This window comes from Gopherus flavomarginatus, chromosome 4 (assembly GCF_025201925.1).
Source record: "Gopherus flavomarginatus isolate rGopFla2 chromosome 4, rGopFla2.mat.asm, whole genome shotgun sequence".
NCBI lineage: Eukaryota > Metazoa > Chordata > Testudines > Testudinidae > Gopherus > Gopherus flavomarginatus.
The window spans coordinates 105,197,754-105,211,774 of record NC_066620.1 but is presented as its reverse complement, the minus strand read 5'-3'; the positions used below and the strand labels follow the sequence as shown (position 1 = coordinate 105,211,774).

The 14,021-nt window shown below is 42.6% G+C and overlaps 2 protein-coding genes across 4 annotated transcripts in view; one reads left to right on the top strand and one right to left on the bottom strand.

Moving 5' to 3' along the window:
* Positions 1 to 9,679, top strand: part of ADGB (androglobin) — a 217,489-nt gene extending 207,810 nt beyond the window's left edge. For 2 of the 3 annotated variants that reach the window (XM_050949423.1, XM_050949422.1), the window contains 3 exons: positions 3,933 to 4,041; positions 7,027 to 7,210; positions 9,290 to 9,679. In XM_050949423.1, the coding sequence (XP_050805380.1) occupies positions 3,933 to 4,041; positions 7,027 to 7,210; positions 9,290 to 9,481 (485 nt within the window). In that variant the 3' untranslated portion in view covers positions 9,482 to 9,679. Of the gene's footprint in view, positions 1 to 3,932; positions 4,042 to 7,026; positions 7,211 to 9,289 lie in introns of those variants that run through there. The other variant, XM_050949424.1, reaches the window with a different exon arrangement.
* The window catches only part of SHPRH (SNF2 histone linker PHD RING helicase), a 1,098,091-nt gene that overhangs the window by 835,255 nt on the left and 248,815 nt on the right, over positions 1 to 14,021 (bottom strand). The window lies entirely within an intron of this gene.

Here is a 14,021-nt window from a genome sequence, read left to right as displayed (position 1 = left end):
CATAGGTTGCCTACCACTGGTTTATACAGTGGTGTGGTTAACATCACCCTGGTAGAAGCCATGACCCCGATGGATAACTATGTGGCTGCTAATAGTCCAGTCTCACCGACACCGAGGACAGGGGCTCCCAGAATCAGTACTCCGAACCCTAGCGAGGGCCATGCTAGTAGAAGAGGCTGAGGATGGCTGAGCCAGCCGCCCCCTCCCCCTTTGGATTGCTCCCACCCAGAGGACATGACCACGGTAGAGCAGAGAGGGGACCAGTATTGCCAAGGAAAGGGGTATGTCCCACTTGGAGACCCTAGAGTCCCAGAAGGGAGCCAGCCACCTCTGACCCTGAAGGGGAACTGCTTCAAGTGTGCACAGGAAGGGCATTTCAGGCGGGAGTGTTCGCTCATGGATTGCAGCTATGGCCTGGCATGGATGGCAGGCACTAGAGATTAGGTGGGGCCCAGCCAAGATGCTGCTGCAGGTATGGGTCAAAGGAGCTGAAGTGATGGGCTTGGTAGTCTCTGGGTGTAACTATTGTATGGGCAACCACAATAGAGTCCTCCAATATGTCAGATGCCCTGATCCACCCTGAGTGCATCCATGGGGACGTGTGACTCTACCCTGTGACGAACGTGCAGCTGAGGGTAGGTGGCCACATGGAGACTTGCACAGTCAGCCAACAGCCACCCTGACCTACTTGGTCATCTTAGCGCAGGACTGGAAGTGGATTGGGGAGCTCCTCAAGCACTGTAACAGGAATCCCCCACAGAAAGCAACCCAAAGCTGAAAACGAGCAGGCTTATGGGTCAAGACATGGCAGAAGAACCTGGAGAAGGGCTCCTCCGGACATCCAGGGACACCAACTCAGCAGCCCACTAGCTCTGGGGACACCTGAGGAAATAAGCCATGATTGGCTACCAGAAAATGAGGACTTTGTGAACAATAGGAGGACCAGACACTGAGCCACACCTGGGAGCAGGTGGCCATCTCTGATGGGGAGGATCGCAAAACCCAGTGGGCCCCACCTTGAACTCTGGAATAAGCAGCTTTACTGATGATGCAGAACCCCCAAACCCCGACAAATGGTGACAGCTGCTGGTACCCAAGAAGTTCTGCTGAAGGATGCAGCATTTGCTTTCCCTAAGGGAGAGCAAAGACACTGGAGAGGGTGGCCCTTAGAATCTCCTGACCAGGCATCCACAAAGAGGTGTACAACTTCTGTGCCTTGTGCTCCAAATGCCAAATGGCAGGGCCAAAAGGGATGCCCAAACCCTCCCTAATCTGCTCCCCGTGATGGGTGTACCCTTCAAATGGATAGGAGTGGATTTAGTGGGCACCTTTCGGAAGAACGCACCAAGGTACCATTATATATTAGCGATAGTAGACTGTGCCATGCAGTACCGTGAAGCCAACCCGCTACACACAACTAAAGCACCCACCATAGCGAATGAACTCATGAAGATCTTTATGAGGGTCAGAATATGAAGGCAAACATTGACAGACAAGGGATCCAACTTCTCATCTGAACTGATGCAGGAATTGTGCAAACTGCTGACAATCAAAGCCCTCAAGATTTCTGTCTACCATCCGCCAATGGATGGGCTAGTGGAGCCATTCAGGGGGCCACTGAAAGCCATGTTGAACAAATTAATTGACGCAGACCCTTGGCACTGGGACAAACTGCTACTATCATTGCTATTTGCTGTACAGGAGATCCCCCAAGTCTCCATGGAGTTCTTGCCCTTTGAGCTCCTGTTTGGGAGGCAACCAGAGGAATTTTGGCCCTTCTTTGGGGATCATGGGAAGAACAGGAGTCTCTGGTCATGGGCTCAGTGCATTATGTGCTCCAACTATGAGTACACCTGAAAACATTAGTGGGATTTGCCAAGGAAAACCTGTTGAAGGCCCAACAGTTCCAGAAATATACACACAACAAGGGGGCACTATTGTGAACATTCAGACCAGGAGACAGGATGGTGATGTTACTCCTGACATCTGAATCAAAACTGTTGACCAGTGACTACTGGCCATCTGAAGTAGTAAGAAAGGTAGGGCCAATGGACTAGAACATCCATCAGCCTGTGAGATGGAAGAACACACAAATGTATCACATCAACCTCCTGATGTCCTAGAAGGATCAGGAGAGCCTTCTGATAGCCCCATATACCCCAGAACCAGAAGTGGGGCCTCAAGCCATGACATCCCCGAAACAAATACCTGTGCCAGTGGGGTCAGAGCTCAACTCGAGTCAGTAAGCCCAAATACTACAACTGACTCAGGCGTTCCCCATGGTGTTCTTGGCCCTCTCAGGAAGGACTTCCTTAACGCAACATCACATTGCAATGATGTCCAGACAAAGAATTATCAGCCCCTGCTGAAGATGTGGGAAGCACTCCAGGCTATGCTGAACCTGGGGATCATTGAGGAATCCTACAGTGAGTGGAGGAGTCCTATTGTGCTAGTGCCAAAACCCAATGGCTCAACAAAATTCTGCATAGACTTTAGAAAAATCCGTGCTATATCAAGATTCAACACGTATCCGATGCCTCAGGTGGATGAGCTACTAGAGAGACTGGGAACCCCAAGTACGTCCATGCTTGATTTGACCAAGGGATACTGGCAAAGGCATCCTGAGAAAAGACAGCCTTCCCTACTCCCTTCGGCCTCTGTCAGTTCGTGGCCATGCCCTTTGGCCTGCGTGGAGCAGCAACCATCTTCCAGTGACTTATAGTCCAGGTGCTGCATCCCCACTACCAGTATGCAGCTGCCTATATTGATGACATAGCCATCTATAGCTGCAGCTAGGAAGACCACCTACAGCACGTCACTGTGATTATGCAGGCCCTCAAGAATCAGGGGCTTACTGCAAATCCTGCCTGGGACAGAGAGCATTAACTTACCTTGGGTACACTATGGGACAGGACTGGCTACGGTCCCTGATAAATAAGGTCCAAGCATTGACCTATTGCCTGACCCCATCAACCTAGAAGCAAGTGCAACATTTCCAAGGCCTCGCTGGCTATTATAGGCTGTGCAGCTTCACCAAAATAGCTGACGCCCTTACTGATCTGGTAAAAAGCACCCACCCCAGAAAGGTGCAAGAGACAGAGGAATGTGACAGACCTTTAGAACTTTGAAGAACTTGCTAACCCAGATGCCAGTTCTCTTCAACCTTAATTTTTCAAAACCGTTTATCCTCCAGATGGACACGTTGGAAGTGGGTCTCTAGGCTGTGTTGGCCCAAGAGGTAGAACTACTAATTTCATACAAAATTTCAAATGCTACATAATTTAGAAATGAAACAGAGCTGTAACATTTGGATCAAAATTTCAAACAAACCACAATCTGGGGGCATGTGAGTCTAAGATTTTAATCTGGTCTATTATGAAGATGGGGTCAAAAACTGAAATCTGATTTTGGATTCAACTCTCCTTTTTCCCCCCAAAGCTCAGAGGATTTTGGACCTGGGGTTTTGCTTTAGGTCCATCAGCACTTACAGTATCATATCATTCTCCCAACACCAGATATAGTAAAGGTTGAAAATTTGTTTCTGTAATAAGCTCTTGATTTCACATACTCATAAGTATCTCACTCTTTTGCCTTTGGGGATGATACTTTGCTCTCAGATCCTTTGGGGAAATGAATAACTTGGAAAGGGCTGAAATTGGCCATAGTTGTTTGTGAGCAATATGGGTTTAACTAAGCTTATACATAAAATAGATATTGTGAAGGTTTAAAAATGTACCTTGGCAGATGTACAGTGCTTTCCATCTTCTGGGATTCTGTAAGGATAACACAAGAAACAGAAGTAGCTAAATATTAGTTGTTCTCCTGCTCAGCCTGTAATAATGTGTGCTCCTGAGCCAGAAGAGGGTAGAACTTTATTAAGGAGAGGAAGATTTTCATGACCAAAGTAACCAGTTTAATCTATTTTACTGCAGATGCAGTTTCCCCTGTGCTTGAAATAACAGCATCACCAGCAGCCACTGACGCAAGCACACAAGCTCAGCAAAAGGAATGGGAACCTCTAGACCTAACCCCCTACGTTAGGTAAATTGTGGCAAATGTAATTAAATGCTAAAAATATGTTAAAACAGTATTTACAGTAAGAATTTACAAATAGAAGAGTTACAGCATGCATTATATTGTTTCTACAAGTGTAATTCATCTCTGGGTGCATACAGTATAGACTACAGTACTTTGACTTACTGTATATGGCATTAGCCTTTATTCCTCAGCTTTTATTAGCCCAACCCATGATGGTCATTTGCCTGTCACGGTCGTTGTAGAAACCATAATTGTATTCTGAGCTCAGTTTCATGCTATGAAACTGAAGTAATTCAGCTGATCTCAATAGTTTTTTCACATTTATAGAGGTATAAGTGATATCAGAATTTGGCTCGATACCTGACTTTTATGTGTTTAAAATCTATGCCTTACTATAACTAAGTGCAATTCATTTTCTTTGTATAAAACTAAATAAAAAAGGAATTGAACAGTAACACAATGTATGACATGAGAATTAAATATGTGGAATCGAGACGATGCACATGCAAATTTATTTTAACGTGTGTTTGTTTCAGTGATCATACATTAAAATAATCATACTTAGTGCACTTCCAGTATGTCAGAGTGTCATGCAAGCTTCCAGTACTATATTTAATGCACATGTATGTGTAATGATGCATTTAAATAAATATGTCTAATCACTGGAATAAATACTGTGTGTATTAATGTGCAGCTTTCTAGATATAGACACACTTAGGCCCCAGTTCACTGGAGATATGTTTTAAGTCCATTCCTATTCAGACAAGCACTTAAGCACATCACTGACTTCAATGGAACTTAAGCATATTGTGATGGGTTGGGTCACAGAGACCCCCTTGGGACTGTCACCTGATGTGCTGAGACTATCTCTGAGCCCGTTTTCCCTGCCCGCTTGGGACTTCAGTACCCTGTCTTGTTAAGCCAGACACACTAGTCTGCTGCAAACACAGACCCAAGTCCAAACCATGTCCCCCAAAAGCTGCAGACTTAACTGAAAACACCTTAAGAAGCACTCCTGTCTCTAGCACCAAGATACCCAGTTCCCAGTGAGATTCAACCCCCAAATAAATCCGTTTTACTCTGTTAAAGTGTATACAGGGTAAACTCATAAATTGTCCACCCTCTATAACACTGATCGAGAGAGAGAGGTACACAGCTGTTTACTCCCCTAGGTATTAATTACTTACTCTGGGTTAATTAATAAGCAAAAAGTGATTTTATTAAGCATAAAAGGTAGGATTTAAGTGGTTTCAAGTAATAACAGACAGAACAAAGCAAGTCACCACGTAAAATAAAGCAAAACACGCAAGTCTAAGCCTAATACAGTTAAGAAACTGATTACAGATGAAATCTCACCCTCAGAGGTGTTCCAATAAGCTTCTTTCACAGACTAGACTCCTTCCTAGTCTGAGCCCAATCCTTTCCCCTGGTACAATCCTTGTTAGCTTCAGCTCAGATGGTAACTAGGAGACTTCTCATGGCTGGAACCTCCTTTGTTCTCTTCTACTACCTTTTATACCTTTGACACAAGGCAAGAATCTTTTCTTTCTCTGGGTCCCCACCCCTCCTTCTTAATGGAAGAGCACCATGTTTAAGATGGATTCCAGTGCCAGGTGACATGGTGACATGTCCTGTGATACCCCAAGCCTTCATTCTTCCTGGCCTGACTCATAGGAAGGCTTGCAAGTAAACAGAGCCATCTACAGTTAATTGTCCTAGTTGATGGGAGCCATCAAAATTCTAAACCACCATTAATGGCCCACTCTTTGCCTAACAACAATAGGACCTCGGAGTTATATTTTATATTCCTAGTTTCAGATACAAGAATGATACATTCGTACAAATAGGATGACCACACTCAGTAGATTATAAGCTTTGATACCTTACAAGAGACCTTTTGCATGAAGCATATTCCAGTTACATTATATTCACACTCATTAGCATATTTTCATAAAATCATATGGAGTGCAACGTCACACACATGCTTAAAGTTAAGCACATGTTTAAGTGCTGTCCAGCATAAGGACAATTTCCTGCATCAGGGCTTTAATTGGGAAGGAAACTAGTACAATACTGAAGAGAATGAAATTAAGGCCTGGTCCACACTACAGCGTTAAATCGATTTAAACAGCGTTAAATCGATTTAACGCTGTACCCATCCACACTACAAGGCACTTTAAATCGATTTTAAGGGCTCTTAAAATCGATTTCTGTACTCCTCCCCAACAAGAGGAGTAACCCTAAAATCGATATTACTATATCGATTTAGGGTTAGTGTGGACAGAAATCGAAGTTATTGGTCCCATTCTTTTACTGAGCTACCCAGAGTGCACCGCTCCGGAAATCGATGGTAGCCTAGGACCATGGACGCACACCACCGAATTAATGTGCCCTAGTGTGGACGCGTAAATCGATTTTATAAAACCAGTTTTATAAAACCAGTTTTAATAATTTCGATTTTATGCTGTAGTGTAGACGTGGCCTGAGACAGCAGAAAATTTGACCCAATATCTTGTCACATGCATGACTCTTTCTAGGATTTTATGTTATGTCTTCAATAGTTTATAACTTCTTTATTTCTCAATCAATTTTATCAACATTATCAAAACACTCACAGGTACTCACTGAACACATGCAATTTAAAAATCATTTTGAGTTATTGCAATATGAAAAATCTGAAAATGTCCCTGTTTTTTGAGAAACACCAGAATTCCCATCCAGATAACTAAAATAGGGATGAGCACAATTTTACCAAAATTTTAAAACAAAGGATCAGGCATGAGAAATGTTGGCCAAAAGAATCATTTTTCCAGTTATGATTATCAGTAAACAGTAGGTGAGAATAAAATTGGCTCCTTAACCATACCTAGAATCATGATAGTAACATTGAATTGTACAATTAGATATTTTGTATACTGGTGACAGTCATGTAAAAACTGTTCTAATCTGCCTTTGAAGTGAGACAAACAATGTTTGTATTTCCTACAGAAAAACAATGCCTGAGCCTGTGCTAAGAAATGAGTCTATTATTCAACAGCAGGAGATGCGTAAAGCAGAAGAAATCAATCATTTTAGGGAGTTTCGACAGCTGGTTCTGGAACAAAGAGAAAAAGACCAAAATGCTCGCACATTATTGAAGCAAAATATACTTGAAATGTATGAGCATCTACAAGTAAGTCCATAGATAGGTTTTCTGTGATTTCAACCACCTATGCACACAAACCTATTTGGACTTCTATAATAAGTACACTTCATTAGAGTAAATGAGCCTGAAATTTCACTTGTACCGTGGTTAAAACACACGGTTCCCAGAAAAATATTAGTGTTACACAACATTGTAGAGATGATACTCTAGAATACAGTTCTTGAGGTACTACATTCAAGGGGCACTACTTTGTAAATAACAACGTAGTATGATGGTTCAAAGTGAGAGTAAGCGGAGTGTTTGGTACATACCTGTGTGTACATACTATATCTGGCATTTCCAGTTTCGCCTGTTTTTGAGGCAGAGCCATGTAGCTTTTTTCAGTAAGGAAAGAAAACTTTGTAGACAATATAAAACTAGATTGACAAAAAAATAATCACTACTGATGTTTTCAAGTGAGATACTGAAGAATCAGGGGCGTCTCAAAGCTTTTTTGCCACCCCAAGCACAGCAGCCAGGCTTCCTTTGGCGGTGTGCCTGCGGGAGGTCCCCAGACTCGCAGATTTGGCGGCATGCCTGCGGGAGGTCTGCCGGTCCCACGGCTTCAGTGTTCCCACAGGCAAGCCACCAAAGACAGCCTGACTGCCACCCTCACAGCGACCAGCAGGCCGCCCCTCGCAGCTTGCTACCCCAGGCGTGCACTTGGAGCGCTGGTGCCTGGAGCCGCTGCTGCGAAGAATACAATATCGGTATGTTGCAGTCTTCCTGAAATCTGCATAAGGCCAGCTAGCAAAGTAGTAGAGTTCTTAAGTCTTGATGAAACACAGCTACAAACAATACACTCAGGAGATGGTACAACATTAGTGCAGCGTGCCAAGGTTGGGATCTATTTAATAGATGAAGTGGGTAAAGATACCTTAACAAAATTGACTTAAGCTTTAAGAGTCAATAAGGGCAATATGATTTTTGACAAGCAAGCCACAGTGATGCATTAATCACCATGAATCAAATGACCCCAGTCCTGCTCTTTTAGAGCTGGATAGGAGCCAGTGAAAGTATCCTTCCAATAAGATGGAGTGATTTATTGAAGTCATTTTAACTTTCTCCTTCATAAAAGCTCCAATATGCCATACTGAATAATGCACAGTACATAAACAGGCATATAAGATAAACTGACCAATTACACACTGGCAACAGGTGAAGGGAGCTTGCAGGACTGGGTCCTCAATAAAGCACACACAATGATTTTCAGAATTTACTAGTTTTTTTAGGTACCTTATTTTAGGTGCCCAACTAAGAACATCTTAAAGGGGCTTGATTTTTAGAGGGTTGTTGTTCAGCACTCAAAGTCTTTAGTCACTTCAGAACATCATGGCCACACTAATCAGCACTTAAAGTGTTTTCATCCATAGATCTTTTCAGAGCACTTTACAAGGATAGCTAAATATCATTACTGCTGCTTTTACAGATGGGGAATCTGAAGCATGGAGAGGTTAAAGGAAAAATTTTCAAAAGTGAGTTTGGGCCTAAGTTTCATTGAAAGTCAAAGGGACTTTGACGGCTTAGTCCCTTTTGAAAATGGGACTTGGCAAAAAAATGTCAAAAGTGCCTAAATCTCATTTTCAAAAGTGACAAAAGCTCTTAGGAGCTTGACTTGCAATGATACTTAGGTCCCACTGTCACTTCTGAAAATGGGTCTACGTCACTTTTGGAAAATTTCACCCTAAGTGACTTTTCTAAGCTCACACAAGTAGTGAGTGGCAGAACTGAGACTAGAACCAGGGGCCTGACCAGTCCAGTGCCCTATCCTCTATCCACACTAATTGCTTATCATACTAGAAATGCTTTTAAAAGGAAGCTTTTTGTAAACTCCTTCCTCTTCTTCATGATGTAAAAGATCACCTGTTTGTAATCACTAAGCAGCTCTGACACAGGGCAGGATAGGACTATAGACAATGCATATGCATTAACAAGTAAAGGAGAAATCAGAAGTCCTCGATATAGTCAAGGTCAGAACAGGAGCAAGAAACATAAATGGCAGGGTACATGACCTTATTATATATATGAATGCTCATTTGTTTGTGGGGGGTATTTGTTTTTGGATAGGTATCCTTAGATGAAGCACGAGGCAGGATTCTCAGTGCTCGGGAAGCATACAGAAGTAAGCTACTAGAGGCTGAACTCAAAAAACAAGAAGCACTAGCTGCTGAAGAAGCAGCCGTTCGAGCAGAGCAAGAGAAGAAAAGTCCAGATGCACAGAAAAAAAAGCAAGCAAAAAGTGCAGGGAAAAAAAAGTAACAACCTGAAAGGTTAACTCTGCCCATTGTTCAGGAAAGAGAATTTATTTTTAATGATTAAAAGAATTATTCAATATTTTTCTAAGTCAATGTTTTGTTACCCAGAAAATGCAGTTTTTTCTCTTTTCCAGATATTCTTCCAAAATCCATCTAGCATTGCTTTCTTTTTAACATGAAAAGTTTGTAGTTTTCATATGATAAATGATAATCATACCATTACAGTTTATCTATTTTAACTGAAATAAAATTTTACACTAAAATTATTCATATTGTATTGGATTTGTTCTCCCAGTACCTCGTGTCTGTCCTCCTATTTTTCAATTGAAAAATAGTCAAAAAGAAGGCAATAACATCTCTGAAAGGATTGGATCAAAGAAAAGACTATTCTTTTTAATAGGGCACGAGGAATCAAGAAAAGTTGCTTAACCTCGTGTGGAAATTTCTCTAGCATTCCAAAATGTTTACAGATGCCCAGTTTCAAGGCTGTACCTAGGACCAGCTTCTTCTGTGGGCTTATACTCATGACTTCACCAGGGTCACACTAAGGATGAATTTGGGCTATTAGATTCTGTGTCACTGAACTTTGCAGAAACATGAACTCCTTCAGTGGACGATGATTTGAGTTATGCATACTAATTTTAAGTAGTACCACGCCATTCTATTTCATAGGCAGAATTCAAAATGTTTAGAAAAGACTATCATACTAGACATCTCCAAGTTATTTGGCTACTAAAACTTTTTTTTTCTTCACATCTAGCTCCCCCCCTCACAAGTTCTTTCAAATCCTATGATAGCTCCCTAGAGTATGTCCCTCATGTCACACCATTAAGAATCTAGATTTATGGTTGTACACTGAAAATTGTGAATTACTGGACCACATTACTCTCTTCCCCTTTTTTCTACCTGTCTAGTTCTCATTTCAGCTTTTATGTAGTGGTTTTTATCTTTTGCAGGGGGCAGTGAGGAGGAGGCATTTCATGTTGAGGTCACTGCTCAGTGTAATTTATGTCCACGGGTCCCATAGTGCAGTCCCTGATGGGCTTTCATCCAAGGATTTTCAGGACAAATTATTTATTGGCCTCAGAGTGCAGCCACCAACTCTTGCTGATGGCCGCTCTCACACTTTTCCCTAAAATATTTAATTAACTTTAGGAAAAACAAATAAAAACGAGTCTGCTATGAAAAGTGATACATGTCCAAATTATTGTAGTGTATGTATTGCTAGCTACTAAGTCTGTTGTGAAAAGTGATAACAAACATATGTGTATCACTTTTCATAACAGACTTACTCAGCCCTGGCAAGCCTGGGGACAAATTAAGCCCTGCATGGGAGGTTGGGGGGGGCAGCAGGGGCCAGGGGCAATGGGGGTCGGCAGCCGGGTGGGGGGCTGGAGCCTGAAGCCCCACATCAGAGCCCAAAGCCATGTAGCTGGGCCTGCCGTCATGCAGCCAAAGCCCAGGGCTGTCACGCAAAGTCCCACAGCCAGAGCCTACTACCTGGCCACCACAGGGCTGAAGCACAAAGCCTGAACCCCACTGCCTCTGAGAAGGTGGGGAACTCACCAGCTGTGAGCTCCTCCAGTGTTGTGCCCCAGGTGTCTCCAGAGGGGGGCAGGGCTCAACCCCACCTGGGAGCCCCAGCAACCAACACCAAAGTGGTGCATCCAGGAGTAAGAGGAAGGGGGATAGGGCCCCCCCCCATCACAGCCCAGGAGAATGTGGACACAAGAAAGCCCCATGTGATCACGGTGGCCGCATTTGAGAACCACTGATAGGCCATGTCTACACTAGAGAGTTTAGTGGCACATCTGTACTGATGCAGCTGTGCCACTGTAAGATCTCTCATGTAGCCGCGCTGTGCTGGTGGGAGAAAGATCTCCAGGTGACATAATTACTCCACCCCCCAGTGAGAGGCGGTAGCTGTGTTGGCGGGAGCAGCTCTCCTGCCGACATAAGTGCTGGTGTGGACAGTGCACCTTATGTCGCTCGGGGGTGTGTTTTTTCACTTCCCTTCAGGACATAAGTTATACCTACGTAAGTGCCAGTGTAGACATAGCCTTAGAGCCTTTGGAGCCTTGACTTGAATTTAAAGCTGTTCTCTATAGATAGAACCACTAGGGGTGTGCAGTGACAGTTACCTGGCCTTCTCCATGTAGGGTGAAATCACTCATTAGAGCAGCTGCTTATATAGGTATAGAAGGTCCTTCACTGCGGGATATAGTCATCACCCATGAAGATGGATGTTATGCGATATCCAGTCCTTGTAGAAAGAGACCATGTTCAAAATGTTCTAAATCACAACAGCTAGAGTACGTGACTTGAAAACATTCTGCGGTCACTCAGTCATATTTAGCTGTTTGAGCAGCCATTGCAGAATATACCATTCCGCCTCTACTACTAAACACCAGCTATTCAGGTCACCACTACTTTGAGCAATTCCTCATTAGTTGGTTTGCATCCCTTTGTTAAATTGATTTACGGGCATAATCTGTGGGAAGGACAGCTGTCATTCCACCCCCCACAGCACTAGCTGCACTGTTGTATGAGTCACATTTAAAAACTGTGTTTACTGTAAACACAGTTCTCAGCTATAGCCAGATGGAATCCGAACAAAGTTTGGATACCAATGTGGGACAAATCAAATTAAAATTGTGACTTTAAACGCAGTTGTTCTGACAGCAAATGCTGCTAAAAGGTGACATTTCTTTTGTATCTCTTTTCTCTTTCCTTCTCTTCCCATTCTACTGTGTTCCCACCCATCCCCTTGCTGATTGTTGGGCTTTCCAGCTTCCTTCTCATCTTGAAGCATATCAGCACCCTCCTCCACTCATTCTGTGATGTTCCTTTTCCATTCTGTGCATTCTCTCTCGCTCTCTCTCGCTCTCTCTCTCACACACACACACACACACACACACACACACACACACACACACACACGCCTCTCGCCTGTGAAGCCCAGTCTGACACTCCACCCCCTCAAGCCTGTTCCAATTAATTTTGTGGTATATACAAAAAAGAATATGAAACCAGACTCCTGCCCATATGTTGGCCATCTATATTTCAGAGCTCAGGAGCCTAGTAAGTTTTGGTTTGTTGCTGTAGGCTGCAAATGTGAAAACTTGTCAGGACTGGCTCCTTTTGTTCTCTGCATTTCATACTATAGCGTTATTTCTATATTCAATACCGTTTCCATGGCAATGGCACGTGTTGACCTTTTTCTTGTGTGATTCTGCGATAAGACTTCTGTAGAAGAGGATGAGATTAAAATGATCTTCTTGATGTCACTGCAAATGCTACTATGACATTCTGTTGTGGAAACTGAATCACTTCCAAAAACCATCAAAACAGAGAGGAAGTAAATTTGTATAAAGTGTCAAGAATGATACTAATAATCCTCATGGTGATAATGAATCACCGATTGGACTACAGTTACAAACTGAGTTAAACTATTGACAAATGTACCCAGTTCTACATCATCAAACTCTGTTCTGATGACATAGGCACAATGCTAATTGCCATAAGTTCTCATTTTAAAAAGTAAAGTGGCACATTAAGACTCTGATGTAGTTCATGAAATGGCTCTATCAGTTCATCTGTCATTTTATTTTAGTGAGATGGAGTAAATTACTATACACATTGTGCCTGTTCAATTGAATATGCTTTGGAATGTAGGGCTGTGCTAGGAGAACTGCATCTATTTTACAAAATCCTCACACATATGGAATGAAAATATTCTCTTCGCTGCTGATAGAGCTGGGAAGAAAATCAGCCTAATTTGGAGTGTGGTGCTTTTGGACTGTGCCAAAGATTCTGGGTAACTATACCCCAGAAACAGGTGATTGCTGAAGTTCCTAATGTACAGTAGTTTCATGCCCAATAAATCTATTCAGTCTTTCTCACACATTTCATCAGGATCAATATTTAATAAGCAGAAAAACGAGACACTGCTGAAATATACAGGAAAGTGGGTCAATTCTAGGGTTGTCACTCCTCTAGGATTGTCCTGGAATCTCCAGGATTTAAAGATTAATCTTTAACTAAAGATTATGCTGTGGTGAAACCTCCAGGAATACGGCCAACTGAAATTGGCACCCCTGGTCAGTTCCAACCATGTCTGCTGCACTGGTTCATGAACCTTAAACTTTGAACAATATGTTTTAATTTACTTGATTGTTACCTGTGAAATGAAAACAAGCATAACAAAGGCTATATTACATTTTCACCAGGACAAACCATATTTCCGCATTAGATTTAGCGATAACAGTGAGAATTTTGTGGCGTTTAAATCTAACTCAGGTCTGAATTTGTTAGCCTGTGACATCTCTATTGTAGAAATATATTTCCGATAGCCAGTACAAGAAATGCCATTCTACCACTTTTATTACCAATTCTATGTTTCATGATACAGAAATATATAATATGGTGTAAAGTCTTGTATTTTCTCAAGATTCCCTGTAATGAAATTTGTAGAGCCATCAGACCAGGCTCAGGGCCAGAATCAGCAAAGCACATAAGCACATACTCAATGTTAAGTCCATCCC